General features: G+C 42.8%; 1 protein-coding gene across 7 annotated transcripts in view; it reads right to left on the reverse strand.

Moving 5' to 3' along the window:
- XRCC6 (X-ray repair cross complementing 6) overlaps positions 1-15,706 on the reverse strand; it is a 33,199-nt gene that overhangs the window by 11,510 nt on the left and 5,983 nt on the right. For all 7 annotated transcript variants that reach the window (XR_009565384.2, XM_060305748.2, XM_060305749.2 and 4 more), the window contains 8 exons: positions 12,911-13,049; positions 12,402-12,656; positions 11,670-11,853; positions 7,393-7,579; positions 5,398-5,566; positions 4,506-4,667; positions 1,607-1,736; positions 326-426 (listed from right to left, as the gene is read on the reverse strand). Coding sequence is in view for 6 of the 7 variants with exons in the window: in XM_060305748.2 (XP_060161731.1) it covers positions 326-426; positions 1,607-1,736; positions 4,506-4,667; positions 5,398-5,566; positions 7,393-7,579; positions 11,670-11,853; positions 12,402-12,656; positions 12,911-13,049 (1,327 nt within the window). In the remaining variant the exon portion in view is untranslated. The remainder of the gene's footprint in view (positions 1-325; positions 427-1,606; positions 1,737-4,505; positions 4,668-5,397; positions 5,567-7,392; positions 7,580-11,669; positions 11,854-12,401; positions 12,657-12,910; positions 13,050-15,706) is intronic.

Here is a 15,706-nt window from a genome sequence, read left to right on the forward strand (position 1 = left end):
ACAAGGCCTGGCACACAGTAAGCACTCAATAAATGTTGCAGATTTTTGTTTTTAACTTTTACCAACATGTAGTCATGGATGGTCTACTTCAGAGGCAGGTCTCAGAAGCCTGGCACTTCCTCCTCCTCTTACTGCAGAATCGGCCAAACCCGTTCCCAGGCAATCTAAGCTGGTCTAGGGAACCTCTCAGGCAGAGATGATCTGGACCACAAGGTTGTGTACTTAGAGGGTGCTAGGAAATGCATCCATATTACTGGTCCAGAGTAAAATGGACACGAAAGCCTCCCACGAAAAGAACTTCTCAACTCAGTCACGGCCTCCTTACGTGTCAGATCCACGGCTTGTTCGGGCTCCATCAAATCCAAAGCCAAGGCCTCCATGTTCCTAAAGTGCTGCTGCAGCACTGGGTTCTCAAAGCCGTCACTTCTGTTAAAACATTAACAGTGACATGAATAAGTTAAAAAATAAAAATTTAAACATTTAAAAAATAAAATAATAAAGTTAAAAACCCAGCTGAGACAGTGAAGGCCCAAGGTCAGCTGAGAAATACACCCCAGGTAAAACAGTTGGGAATCTTATCTCTTGAATCACCTTCTCTCTTTCCAATTTTCAGTTTATTGTCCAATGCTAGGGATCCAGAAGCAAATTTTAAAGCAAAACAATACCTGCCCACCTGTCTGTCACTGGAAGCTGTGGACAGAGACAGAAACAGAGGAGGCAGGGCCAGAGGAGGTAAGTACAGAGAAAACACAACAGACGGATGGTGGGAGGTGAGGAGACAACGAACCTGAGTATTCTTTCTTCCCATACTCGACAGAACATGAAAGTAAAAACAGAAAGAATCTAGAGGCATACAGTCCTACACTTGAATCCTGGCTCCAGTTCCTTCTAGGTGGGTGAGTCTCGGCAAGCTGCCTCACTCCTCTAAGCCTCAGTTTCTTTACCTGTAAAATGGGCACCAAAACTTTCAGGGTTCTCATGAAGAATAAATGAGATACTGTTGGAGTTGTATCTAGAACAGTGCATGGCACATGGTAGAACCTTAACAATGCTTCCATTTGCCCAACAAAGGACTACACCAGGAGGTTTCCTTTGGAGAAAGAAGGTCACTTTGCCCACAGGTAGGAAGAGTTAGGGAAGTAGCCCAGAGACAAAAGACGAAATGTGAAAAAAATTACGTTTGGTGTCACCTTATGCGGGTTCTGGGAGATGGTCTATGTGCATTATATAATCATTTTTTCAACCCCATGAAAATTTACACTGGATTTACTTGCTTTTACTCACCATGTGACAACAAACAATCAAGGAGAAGGCCAACCAAGAATCTTCTCCTTACTGCTGCTTTGCGGAGCTTGTTCAACTAACCAACCTGGCTTTCTAAGCACAACACAGCAGCTCAACCAGCTGTGAACCCTTAGCACAATTCCAGAGCCTTCAATAAAAGAACTTCCACTCTCCCTATAGCTTCTAAAGACTAATTATCTATCAGTTAATGGAAAAGGATACAATCACATTCTCTTGGTTTATGCTTAACTCAAATCTCCAGTACGACCTTCAACTCAGGAGGCAGTTCCAGAAGAAAGCCTGTGAATGACCCATCACTCACCTGTACTTGAAGCGGAGCTTCTGAACGATAGCCTTCATCTTGTCTATCTGCTCTGGGTTTGCCATGACTTTTTCAGTAAAGGGCACCTTCCGTTTGTCATCAGCATAGGGCAAGAAGATGAGCTGGAAGCCTGAAGAAGAAAGAAAAATACGTTTTCGGAGATTTGACTCAACGAAAGGTTTCAGTCACTGAGCTATCGTTTTAATTCCTTTTTTAAAAAAATTAATCTATTTTATTTTTGGCTGCATTGGGTCTTAGTTGAGGCAAGCAGGATCTTTGTTGCAGCACGGTGGGCTTCTCTCTCATTGTGGCGCATGGGCTCAGTAGTTGCGGCACACAGGCTTAGTTGCTCCGCAGCAAGTGGGATCTTAGTTCCCGGACCAGGGCTCGAACCGGTGTCCCCTGCATCGGCAGGCAGATTCTTAACCACTGTGCCACCAGGGAAGTCTCCTGAGCTGTAGTTTTTTTCTCAGCTCCAATTCACCCTTCTGCGTGCTGTGCTGCTGGAGCTAGGACCCTGCAAATCCCATTTCTCCTTTACCAGCTGATTCCCGTTAGCATCTGCCTAGCAGACTCCCTTTGGAGTCTCCAGAGGGGGACCTGAAAGGAGACTTCTTCCTTCCTTCTCAGGTACTTCCTGTTCCTGCCAGTGTCGCCCCAGCCAGCTTCCAGCCACCAGCTTTTTCCATACACCCAGAACCAGGTGGACAGTGCCCCTCCCTGGAGGGCTACATCCAACTCTGTCGGCCCCTCCTCCGAGCTTCAACCTCTCCCCTTTGCTCCCCAGTCCCCACCATGTGCTAGAAGGGAAGAGGTAACGGTTACCAGGCTGACCCTGTCCAGTTGCTGACGGGCTCTAGAAAGACTGAAAAATCTAGAGACTGGAACCCACTGCTGCTGCCAGGTGAAGAGCCCTTGCTGGCAATGCCAACAGCACTGAGCAAGAGGAAGTCTCTTAGCTCTCCACGGCCCTAATGTCTCCCTCTAGCACCCACTATTGACAGAGCATCACCGAGAGCCCGCTGGCAAAGGAGAAATGGGGCTTGGAGAGCCTCTGCTTCATCAGCACAGAGCTGAGAGACAAAGCGTCAGAACTGACATAAAAGGTGTTCCTGAGCATTCACATGACCAGGGTTGGAAATATAACGCATTCAAAGACTTACTTTATAATTTTTATTAGCATGGCTAAAGAGGAAGGATGGGACTCCCTGGTGGCGCAGTGGTTAAGAATCAGCCCACCAATGCAGGGAACATGGGTTCGAGCCCTGGTCCGGGAAGATCCCACATGCCACAGAGCAACTAAGCCCATGCGCCACAACTACTGAGCCTGCGCTCTAGAGCCCGCGCGCCACAACTACTGAAGCCCGCGTGCCTAGAGTCCGTGCTCTGCAACAAGAGAAGCCACCGCAGTGAGAAGCCCATGTACTGCAACGAAGAGTAGCCCCCGCTCACCACAACTAGAGAAAGCCCATGCGCAGCAACAAAGACCCAACACAGCCATAAATAAATAAATATTTTTTAAAAAGAAGGATGACTAGTAGTCATCTGTTGGCTGCTTTGTGCTAGGCACTTATCTGTTTATTAACTTATTTCAAATGTGAACTGACCTTGAGAGAAAGGTGTTCCAGAATTCTCATCTTTGCAGATAAGGAACATAAACAGAAAGGTTAAATTATTTGCCCAAGGGCTTCCCTGGTGGTGCAGTGGTTGAGAGTCCACCTGCCGATGCAGGGGACACGGGTTCGTGCCCCGGTCCGGGAAGATCCCACATGCTACGGAGCGGCTGGGCCCGTGAGCCATGGCCGCTGAGCCTGCGCATCTGGAGCCTGTGCTCCACAACGGGAGAGGCCACAAAAAAATAAATAAATAAAAATTAAAAAAATTATTTGCCCAAGTTGGCCAACTAACAGGTGGCAGAGAAGGGTCTAAAACAAAAGAAAGTGAGCTTTCAGACACATAAGTGTAAGACAAAGTCAAGTGTGACTTCAAAACCCACGGTCATGGGACTTCTCTGGCATCACAGTGGATAGGACTCCACACTCCCAATGCAGGGGGTCTGGGTTCCATCTCTGGTCAGGGAACTAGATCCCACATGCGTGCTGCAACTAAGAGTTCGCATGCTGCAACTAAGGAGCAGGTGAGGCGCAACTAAGGCGCCCTGAAGCCGCAACTAAGGAGCCCTGGAGCCGCAACTAAAAAGCCCTAGAGCCACAACAAAGGAGCCCACCTGCTGCAACTAAGACTCGGTGCAACCAAATAAATAAATAAATATTTTAAAAAAAAAGGGGCTTCCCTGGTGGCGCAGTGGTTGAGAGTCCGCCTGCCGATGCAGGGGACACGGGTTCGTGTCCCGGTCCAGGAAGATCCCACATGCCGCGGAGGGGCTAGGCCCGTGAGCCACGGCCGTCAAGCCTGTGCGTCCGGAGCCTGTGCTCCACAACGGGAGAGGCCACAACAGTGAGAGGCCCACATACCACAAAAAAAAAAAAAAAAAAAAAACCCACAGTCATTCCATGATACCTCACTGCTTTGGTGTACACAAGAGATAAACCAACCATCAAATATTACAAGGGTACCAAACAATGGTTTTTAGTAAAGAATGTGTCAGCAGTGACACCGCATGAACTTATGCCAGTAACCTGCAAACAGTCCCTATGAAGTCAATTTTCAACCCTGGCTGCAGAGCTGCCTTGTACAGTTGTACATGCTGTGCACTGCACAACCATATTTGACAGACTTACCTGGCTGTTCATCAAATTCACCTGTGCAATCTTATAAACACACATTTCCCAGGCCCCACTCCTGGAGACTCTGGTTCAGCAGGTCTGAGTTGGTATCCCAGGAATGACTCCAAGGCTAAGCAAGGTTCAGAAGCACTGAAATTATCTCTTTCACATACCTGGGGGAGTCACCTGAATTTTCTGGTCATCCAGCTCCTCTTCCTGTGGCATCAAGGCCACAAAACAAGGGGGGACATTCTGGCGGGGTGTGTATCTGCACACTGCCATGACCTCCTTCTCCAGACACTTGGTGAGTAGAGCACTGAATAGGGTTGAGCTCCCTGGAAAACAAACATCCCAGGGATCTATATCCTAAAGATGTCTCCTCCTTTCTTAGCCCACGTTATAAACCTACAGTTTCTCTCACATTTTCTTAAAAGCATTTATGATACTTTGATAGCTCAGGGGTGATGGACCCAGAGGTGAGGGTAAAGTGAGGGTAGCAGAGGCATAGAAAGGAAGAGAAAGGAAAGGGCACCTCAAATACTCCATTTAGGGGTGTGAATTATTACTGTCAGTTCACTTTTACTATCATTAGGCTAATGACATAAGCCCTAGTTGCTAATGAAAACCAGTCAGGTCAGATCTGGGAGGTTCATTAGCTATAGCACAGAGGAATATAGGTCTGGACAGCACAAATAAACCCAATGGCCAAGTTCGTATCATCCTTAATCGCAACACTAGGGAAGAAGCCAGGTTTGTTTTTTCGTTTTTCCCGAACTCTTTATCTGATGCCTCAAAGAAAGAATTTCATAGCAACTAAGTTTTAAATATGCTAATTCCATATCCCCTCCTGGATATTCACAATGCTATCAGTATATTATAGTTCCTAAAGAAATCTCTTTAACTTTGTTTAGTCCCACGTTTCCAAAATTTATTTGAGCGTGAAACACTTTCAAAACACCCAGTAACACATCCTGTATAGTTTCCAGCAGCAGCCATTTAGGAATGCTGCTCGGTAAATTGCCTTCTGCGTGGCTTATTCGTTTATCCTTGGTTTATGCCCCTTACCATTTATCAGGGACTCCTCGGGGTACACGAACAGGGAGGGCCTCAGGTAATGGTGCTTCTTCAGCATTATCAAGGGCTTGAAACCGATGAGAATCAAACCTGGTTCATCAAACCGTTTAAGCTCTTCTGTTTCCTCTTTCTCTAATACAATCTGACGACTCCCATAGGTCTATAGAAGGGGAACAACGAGGGCCACATAGCGAGGATACACAGAGATGCGAAATGGTTGCCATATGACACTAGCAAGTTAAAATCAGCTTTCTTCTAAGGAGCAGGAAGAGGGCTCATCAGAGGCATCTTCCTCCTATCAACAGCAATTGACATGTATTGAGTGCCAGCCAGGCACTTTACTTTTGCCACCCAGTTTATCATCTGTAACAATCCTAGGCAGTAAATGTTAAAAACTCTGTTTTACAGATGAGTGAACTGAGGCTCTACAGTTAGTAACTTGCTCCAGAGTATACAACCGAATTGGGCTTTGAACTGTACCACATCTGTCTGGTGCTAAAGGCCATGCTCTTCAGGCATTTGTTCCTTCCCTCATTTAATGTGTACTAAACCCTCAGCATCATCCCTGACACACAAAGGATGCTCACACCTTACCTACTTATTGAGAGGACCTACGTCAGGTATTGTGCTAGGTCTCAGTGTAGGAGGCTCACACGCACACACACATACACACATACTACTTCCAAACTTTAACATTTGCATTTTGATCCTAAATATGTGATTAGTAACAGAACTTAGTAAAGGTCAAATTTGGGTTTTATAAACAAAAACAGAGCCCTTAAGACTTTTTGTAGGCACAGTTAATCAAGAAAGAAACTTAGTAACCGGAAGAGCTACTGCCTATGAATAAACCAACATGGAAAACTAGCTACTTCCAAAATGGAAGGAGAAATTTCTTGTCGTCTTCTCCTCCTGAAAAGTAGGGCAAGACACTCTGGCCTGAAATTTGTGCTCCAAAAGACATCTCGAGGGTTGAATCAAAATAATATTTAATTTTAGTCACTTAGTTGATCCTTCTAGGTCCTGAACTTAGGCAAAATCGCTCTCCCACGTTTTGCATAACTAAAAAGGAAGGATGACTCACTTGATTTTAATTTCAGATATCAAATCCTTCTATAGGGAACTACATTCAATATCCTGAGATAAACCATATGGAAAAGAATATTTAAAATGTATATATATATGTATAACAGAATCACTTTGCTGTACAGCAGAAATTAACAGAACTTTGTAAATCAACTGTACTTCAATTAAAAAAAAATCCTTCTATAGATCGAACAAAGGTGAGAGGATGAGGAGAGAGAATGTTCTGCATCCTTATTATGTCTTTCAGATTAAGAAAGGCATGAGGGGGGCTTCCCTGGTGGCGCAGTGGTTGAGAGTCCGCCTGCCAATGCAGGGGACACGGGTTCGTGCCCGGGTCCGGGAGGACACCACATGCCACGGGACCCGTAAGCCATGGCCGCTGAGCCTGCGCGTCCGGAGCCTGTGCTCCGCAGCGGGAGAGGCCACAATGGTGAGAGGCCCGCGTACCGCAAAAAAAAAAAAAAAAAAAAAAAGGCATGAGTGTATCATTTCAAGGCACAGGAAAAACTGGTTACTTTGGCAAAAAAAAAAAAATCTCCCTAAAACGAGGGCACTTCACACCTAACACACTTTCTTTCCCTAGCTCATCTCCCTAGTTAACTATAAAACAATTTCTGCCACTGTACTGGAATTAGACTGTTAAGACTCAGAGTAGCATGTGCTGGCTGATCGAGGGCTGAAGTTTTCACTGACACCTCTTCCAAATACTGGCTCTAACTTTCTAGCTCCCAAGGTATTACTGATCTAGATGCCATATTCCAAAGGGTAATGACAACAACTTTCTAGCTTGGCTAGAAAGATGCACACATGAAAGTTATTTAACTAGTTAGGCTGATCATGTCTCCCCCTCCCTGTTAACTCTTCAACAGGACAAAATTCAGTAAGAAGGCAGAGACCTACCTGGGACCTCTTGGTGTCGCTAGGCAAAAGCAAACTGCCTGTATTTACATTAAATGTCCGGGTCTTGGTTTTCACTGGTTCATTTGTTTCCCGATAAAGCCTCACTGGAGAAGGTTTGAGAGCCTTCTGGACCATATTGTAAATGCCAACAGTGAGCGCTACATCTTTGTTGAGCTTAAGCTTCAACCTGAAGGAGAGAAAAATTTTTTAATTTGGACAGAAAGAGTATATTTTCCTATCTAAAATTCATTCATGGCACCCAAGCCCTGATTTGTTTTATTCTCTCCAATAACCTAAGCTTTTCGAATACAAATATAAAGCTTTTTAATAATACAATGGAGTTTGCTGTAATACATCTCAGCGTCTATATTGCACAATATTAGTCTCAAAATGTATTGTTAACTCCTTAAAATCATGATAAAGAATGTACCATAATAAAAATAATGATTTTTTTAAATAGAGCCTAGCAATTTATTAAATCACTTTACAGTTATTCTCTCATTTAATCATCATTATAATTCTATAAGTACTATATTATCTGCTGCTTCTGCTTGTCTACTATACCTTCCCTCTTATTTTAACAATGAAACCCCAATTTTTCTTAGGGAACCACCCTTGCCCCACTGCAGTTTTAGGAAAATGTTCATCCAGGTGCTATGCTTTACCCTGACCAAGAGATAGGCACATCTGGCCCAGGCTCAAGCCATCAGACTTATTCTCCTGAGAATGTGGGTCTTAAACAGTGACCAAGAAAGGACACAGTTGGAGGGGATGCTTGCTGACAGTGGTACCCCAAAGACACTGTCAATAATTTTTATTTTCTAGATTCCTGGTGCCACCCTGGTTCCTATACTACCCACCCTGTTCAGGATTTTGTTTTAATATGCTGAAATTAGTCAAGAGTCAGTTTCTGTTACTTGCTACCCAATAACCTTATTGTTGTCATTTTTACAGATGAAAACACTGAGGCTCAGGGATGCTATCTAACTTGCCCAAAGACATACAACTAATGAAAACTGGTATTCAAATTCACGTATGTTTGATTCAAAGCTCAGGTACTTTTCCTTTATAACATTTTGCTCCAGCGTATTTATATCAACATCTTAAGCACAAATAGGACCTCTTGAAAATGTGTTCTATAATAAAGACAACATGCAAAAATATTTACAATACAATACTGTGGGGAAAAAAGGCAGAACAGAAAACTAACCTGTGCTACACATTCTCTTCAAGCACACACAGAACATTCTCTAGGATAGACCATATACTGAGACACAAGACAAGTCTAAATGCATCTAAAAAAATTGAAATTGGAAATTCCCTGGTGGTCCAGTGGTTAGGACTCTGCGCGTCCACTGCAGGGGACACAGGTCAATCCCTGGTCAGGGAACTAAGATCTCACATGCTGTGCAGTGCAGCCAAAAAGAAAAAAATAAAAAGGATTGCTATCATACAAAATATGTTCTTTACCCCGAATGGAACTAAGTTAGAAATCCACAACAGAGAGAAATCTGGGAAAACCTCAAATATTTGGAAAGTAAACAATACAATTCTAAATAACCCAGGAGGTCAAAGGAGAAATCACAAGGGAAATTTAAAATGATTTTGAACTGAATGAAAGTGAAAACACAACATATCAAAAGGTATAGGATGCAGCTAAATCAGTGCTCAGAGGGAAATTTATAGCTTTAAAACCTTTACCCCAAAAGAAGAAAAGTCTTAAATTAATAACCCAGTCTTCACTGTTGTAGAATGTTTAGCAGTATTTACTTTAAAGAAGAGAACATGTTTAAACAAGTTATAGCTAGTTCAAAGGTATATTGGTTCACACAGTAGAAAGAACATTGGCTATACAAAGGTATATTGGTTCACACAGTAGAAAGAACAGAGCCCTGACTAGAAATTTTAGGTTCCTGGAGCAAGCACCTGGTAGGTATGGTACAATTTGGTAATGTATGATGTGCCCCAGAGATGAGTGTTAGTAACAGATGGGCATTAGTAATAACACCACCCATTTGATGGCTTCCTACTTTAAATCATTCCGGCTTACTAGGTGTTAAACACAGTTGTTTAAAGGCTGCTGAAGGAGAGCTGACAATAAATGTAACCGATTTAAAAACTGCACAATCTGCAAAAGTAATTTTTTAAAATTGTTGTGCCCTCTAAATTTTAGTATCCTGGGAAAAAGCACTGGTCAATGTGGTCTACTCTGGCCTCAGGCTTCAAGTGACCTTGGTTCTATTTCTGAACCAAAAGAGCCAATCGGTTAGTCCCCCCACCCCATATTAAATGTTCACATCTATAAACTAAGGTACCTTTCGACCTTGAAAATGTCATAACTCTAAGTTAAGACAGAATTATAGTATAACATCATGTGGTTTGTGTCATACCAAGGAAAGGAAAATGTGAAAGCCCACAGCACAAAACAAGCTGCTTATGTTAAACGTCATCTGAAATGATTTAAGGTTAATAAATGTTACTAATGGGTAGGTTTCAACCCAACTCAAACCACTGTTTTTATAGATTAAATGAGGTAATTATGTTAACAAAGAACTTAGGACATACGGATGAACTGGTTTGCAGGGCATAAATAGAGACACAGGTGGCACAGTGGTTAAGAATCTGCCTGCCGGTGCAGGGGACACGGATTCAAGCCCTGGTCCGGGAAGATCCCACATGCCGCGGAACAACTAAGCCCGCGCGCCACAGCTACTGGGCCTGCGCTCTAGAGCCCGCGAGCCACAACTACTGGGCCCACGTGCTGCAACTACTGAAGCCTGCCCACCCTAGAGCCCGTGCTCTGCAACGAGAAGCCACCTCAATGAGAAGCCCGCACACCGCAACACCCCGCACGCAGCAAGAAAGACCCAACGCAGCCAAAAATAAATAAATAACTTTATTAAAAAAAAGAAAGAAAGAAATAGAGACACAGATGTAGAGAACAAACGTATGGACACCAAGGGGGGTAAAGTGGCAGGGGTGGGAGTGGTGGTGTGATGAATTGGGAGATTGGGATTGACATAGATACACTAATATGTATAAAATGGATAACTAATAAGAACCTGCAGTATAAAAAATAAATAAAATTCTAAAATTCACAAAAAAAAAAAAGAACTTAGGACAGTGCCTGGCACATAATAATTATGCAATAAAATAATTCTATTATTTTATTATAGCAAGAATAAGTGTAATAATTTTCTAAGCCTTAGGCAATTAATTCTCAAACAGCTCCAATTTATTATTATTACTACCAAGTATCCTATAATGACTCTTTCACAAAATATTAAGAATAGCTAACGTTTATAATTACTATGTTATTCCATTTAATCATCACAGCAGCCCTATAAAGAGGGACCACTTTTGCTCCCATTTTACTGAGGCTCAGAGAAGTTACATGATTTACCCCAGGTCACACAGCAGAGGACTAGAATCTGAGCCAATCTGACTCTAGAACCTACTTTTAACCACCATTTTATCCCCCCGCCACTCCCACCAATATGTGTAGATTTCCAAATTATAGTAGTAACAATATTCTACCATTTCAGGAAGGAGAAAAGGTGACAGGGTAATTGTTTGAGGAAAGAGAAATAGTTCCTGGGAGGAAAAGGAGAACAATGACAAAACTATAACTGTAGCAATGAGCTGCTTCATGGTTTCCTTAAAATATTTAATTTCATGGGTTTTCTAGTAGAATTGTCAGTAATCTCTTGAAAACAGCTCAAAAACTACCAAGGGTCTTATTCCTCTATACTGAGGAAACTAGTCTAAAATGAAAGTCTGATGCTCTTTAGGAAGAAACACTGAGGCGGCCTTAGGATTCTAATGTCAAAGGTCTCTAAAGGAAGATAATCCAACCACCTGGTTCTTATTGGTCTCAAGTTTATAAGAAATTAGAATAACACAATTTTAACAACAATGATAATAACTAAAATTTATTGAGTTTTTGCTCTATACCAGGTACTATCGTTATCCCCAATTTACAGAGGAGAAGAAAACAGACAATGTCCTAGTGAGTGCAACTGAGGATACCGTTAGCCGCAACTGTTTACCCCAAAGGAGTGGAGAGCTGTTTTATTTTGGAGAAACAGCATACCAGCTCTTTCTAGAGAAAGAGAAGCAAATAGCTTGTGCTATCCTGAAATAAAGCAAGTTTTTTTTTAGAGGAACAGTGAGGCAGTGGTACAGCCCAGAGTTAAGGAGCCAGGGAGGTCAAAGCCATGCACTGCTTATGATCAGTTAGGGGCCTTGTGGGCAGCTGACCCGGGCTTAGTGCTTACCTGTAGAGCACGCGCTTCCTGGTCTCCTTGGCGCGAACCTTCCTCAACAGGTCTTTGAGCTTGCTCGACTCCTCAAAGTGAACCCCTATGTCCTCATCCTCTGCTATGCTGATAATATCTCTGTAGAACAAGGATATGTCAAAGCCCCCACGTTTCCTTAGGTGCAACAAGTCAAGGAAGATACCTGGAGCGAGGATAGACAAAAGTGAGGGGAAACAATTTCCAGCAAGGGAGAATTTTTTTCAGTTAAGTTTAATTATGCTGTTAAAAGCTCCCAAAGAACTAGATTGATTATAAACATTTTCAGGACTTAGAGAAAGTGGTTAAGGGGATCAGCTGCTCTAATGACTTCAGACAACTTATTCAAATAACCACCATTTGTGGTGGCGTTAAAGTCAAGAAAAGCTCCCTCTGGTAGAGCCCTTCAGACAACTAATGGCCTGGTCATTTTCACTGGGAATATTACATAGGGGTCTCCCCCAGCTTCACTATATTGTGTCATTTTACTTTGAAGGGTGAAAAGCAACTATTTGACATCAGCTATAAAAAAGCAAAAAAAAATTAAGTGCCAAGTTAAAAGAACAGGGGGCGACTTCCCTGGAGGTCCAGTGGTTAAGACTCCTCGATTCCATTGCAGGCAGCACGGGTCCGATCCCTGGTCGGGGAACTAAGATCCCACAAGCCGCACAATGCGGCCAAAGAAATAAAATAAAAGAACAGGGGAATGCCGACCTGTGTCACGGAGATCCCCAGCTTTGGTCCTGGCCCTGCTGGCTTTGGCACTGTCATTGCCGTGGGGGTCATCTTCATTGGTGAAAAGCATGATCCTCTTATGGCTCATCTTGAACTGGACATCGCTAAAGAGGTTGGCGCAGACCCACAGTACTTCACTTAGGGAGTAGTCAGATCCATGGCCAATTAGGTCTTGGAAATGTTTCTTCCCCTCCTGCCCCTTAAAGCGGTCAAGCTCTAGCACTCGTTTAGCACCTGATCAGAGACAGGGAATCAAATGGGCAGAAAAGTCGGAACAGTGTCAGTGTTTTACAAGACTAACAGAAGCTCTTTCTCACCCAGAGCTGTTTAACCCACATAACAAAAGTCTACACCCCAGTAAGAACCCCCTTGTGCAGGAAAGCATACTCCCAGTCAAGATGTTATCTGCTTCCTTGTTCACATCCCCCTTTGTGCATGTTAGTGACCTCCTCATGTAAGGGAAAAGCTGATCTTAGAATACTACTGACCTGGATTATCCAATTCCTGCAAGACGTAAATATTTTTGAAATTCACTGAATTTTTGTCCTTCTTGGTACCATAGAACACCACTGCCAAGAGATCTCGATCACTGCTTATGATCTTACTGGTGTATACACTCCGGATACACTGAAAAAACAAACATAAAATTTCAATTAGTATTTAACTACGTACCACTAAACTTAAGCTCCACAGGTGCCTGACACATAGTAGAGCACTCAATATATATTTGCTGAATTTGTACATGGCATTAGAGTAAGGCGTGACCCCTACCTTCAGGAAACTCATAATCCAGTGAGGGTGATGGTCATTTATATTATGTATAACACAAAGCAAAGTGTGGTTAAGTATACAACAGACATATAAGCAGTCCCTACAATAAGAAATCAGAGAATTCAAAACATGTAGGGCTTCCCTGGTGGTGCAGTGGTTGAGAGTCCGCCTGCCGATGCAGGGGACGCGGGTTCGTGCCCCGGTCCGGGAAGATCCCACATGCCGCGGAGCGGCTGGGCCCATGAGCCATGGCCGCTGAGCCTGCACGTCCTCAGTCTGTGCTCTGCAACGGGAGAGGCCACAACAGTGAGAGGCCCGTGTACCGAAAAAAAAAAAAAAAAAAACATGTATATACTCTGGAAGGAAACTCTGCTATAGGGAAATAAAAATCAATAAAAGCCCAGCACTAGAATCGGAAAACGTGGATTTGAGTCCCAATGATGTCACTTACTTAATTGGCTGAGTTTGAACAGGCCATTTGATCATTCCTCAAGTAGCTTTTTTTTTTTTAATGTGGACCATTTTTAAAGTCTTTATTGAATTTTTTACAATATTACTTCTGTTTATGTTTTGGTTTTTTGGCCCCGAAGCATGTGAGATCTTAGCTCTCTGATCAGGGATCAAACCCACACCCCCTGCATTGGAAGGCAAAGTCTTAACCACTGGACCACCAGGGAAGTCTCTTTTCCTCAAGTAGCTTGATACCAAGAAACAAAATTTACATACATAAAATAATTACATATATAAAAGGTTTAAGTGAATGTTAGTATATGTGACATTAATAAATAATGGAAAATAAATCTATACCTACTAAAAGCAACTTTTGAAATAAAATTTGCCTAATTACACAATTAAACACATCAGTATTCCAGGAAATATAAACTAAAGCCATATCTAGTAAATCAGTGTCTCGTAAGTGGTCAGTCCTGGTGGCCTATAATTCTGGGGGTACTGACAAAATTAAGTTTCTGATTCTGCAAAACTGAGGAATAAACCAACAATGGTGACCCCCCTCCATATCCTGCTTGAGACTCTACCTGGCCTTCCTCCATAGCAATTCTCTCCTTAAATGCAGAACTTATGGTATGTCTAGTCATTGACAGTTATCTTCATGGCAAGCAATCATTTCTTTTTATTTATTTGTTTATATATTTATTTTTCATATTTATTTATTTATTTGGCTACGCTGGGCAGGATCTTTAGTTGCGGCATGCGAGATCTTAGTTGTAGCATGCAGGATCTAGTTCCCTGACCAGGGATCAAACCTGTGCCCCTGCAGTGGAAGTCTTAACCACTGGACTGCCAGGGAAGTCCCAGTGAGGGCTTCTTTAGGTTCTACTATTAACCACCCCTCCCCACCCACACACACACACACAAACTAAAATAGAATTTTAGAAAATGTTTTTTCATTGCTCCTTATCAAATACATTACGTTCATCGGTGAATGTTTCACTTATTCACTACATAATACTACAGTTGCTTCTGGGTTCTCTAGGCGTTAGCATTTCATGAACCCTTTCATATTACATGTAGAACTGTATCTTTTTGGGGAGAGGGTACATAGCCTTCATCACATCTTCAAAGAGGTCCATGGTCCAAAAAAGGTTAAAGCAGTGCTCCTCAAAGAGTGATCTCCAAACAACATCAGCGTCACCTGGGAGCTCTGTTGGAAATGCAAATTCTTGGTCCCTCCTCTAGACCTATAGAATCAGAAATTCTGATTGCAGGGTAAGGCCCTGCAATCTGTGTCAACAGCCCTGCAGGTGATTCTGATGTAGGTTAAAGTTTGCAAACCACTGCTTTAAAGTTAAGAATTGTTTTTATTAATTCTTTTTTTAGATGCAAGATATTCTGACTTGTCAATTGCAAGAACTGTCTGTGTACAAATTAGGACATGAGAAGCTTCTGTTTGGTTCCAAACTCCAGAAATATGAGAAATGCGACGTACAATAGATTCTTAAAAATTCTTCTCTATGAAGAAATACTAAACTTTTTAATTGAGGTGAAATTCACATAACAATCTTTTTTTTTTTTTTTTTGTGGTACGTGGGCTTCTCACTGTTGTGGCCTCTCCCGTTGCAGAGCACAGGCTCTGGACACGCTGGCTCAGTGGCCATGGCTCACGAGCCTAGCCGCTCCGCGGCATGTGGGATCTTCCCAGACCGGGGCACGAACCCGCGTCCCCTGCATCGTCAGGCGGACTTTCAACCACTGCGCCACCAGGGAAGCCCCAAAATTAATCATTTAAAGTGAACAATTCAGTGTTCAATTTAGTACATTCACAATGTTGTGCAACCACCACTTCTATCTAGTTCCCAAACATTTTTATCATCCCAAAAGCAGACCCCATACCAATTAAGCAGTTGCTCCCTCCCCTGCAGCACCTGGTAACCACCAACCTGCATTCTCTATGGATTATCTATTCTATACTTCATATAAATGTAATCATACAGCATGTGACCTTTTGCCTGGCTTCTTTCACTTAATGTAATGTTTTCAAGGTTCATGCACCT

This window comes from Globicephala melas, chromosome 10 (assembly GCF_963455315.2).
Source record: "Globicephala melas chromosome 10, mGloMel1.2, whole genome shotgun sequence".
Classification (NCBI taxonomy): Eukaryota; Metazoa; Chordata; class Mammalia; order Artiodactyla; family Delphinidae; genus Globicephala; species Globicephala melas.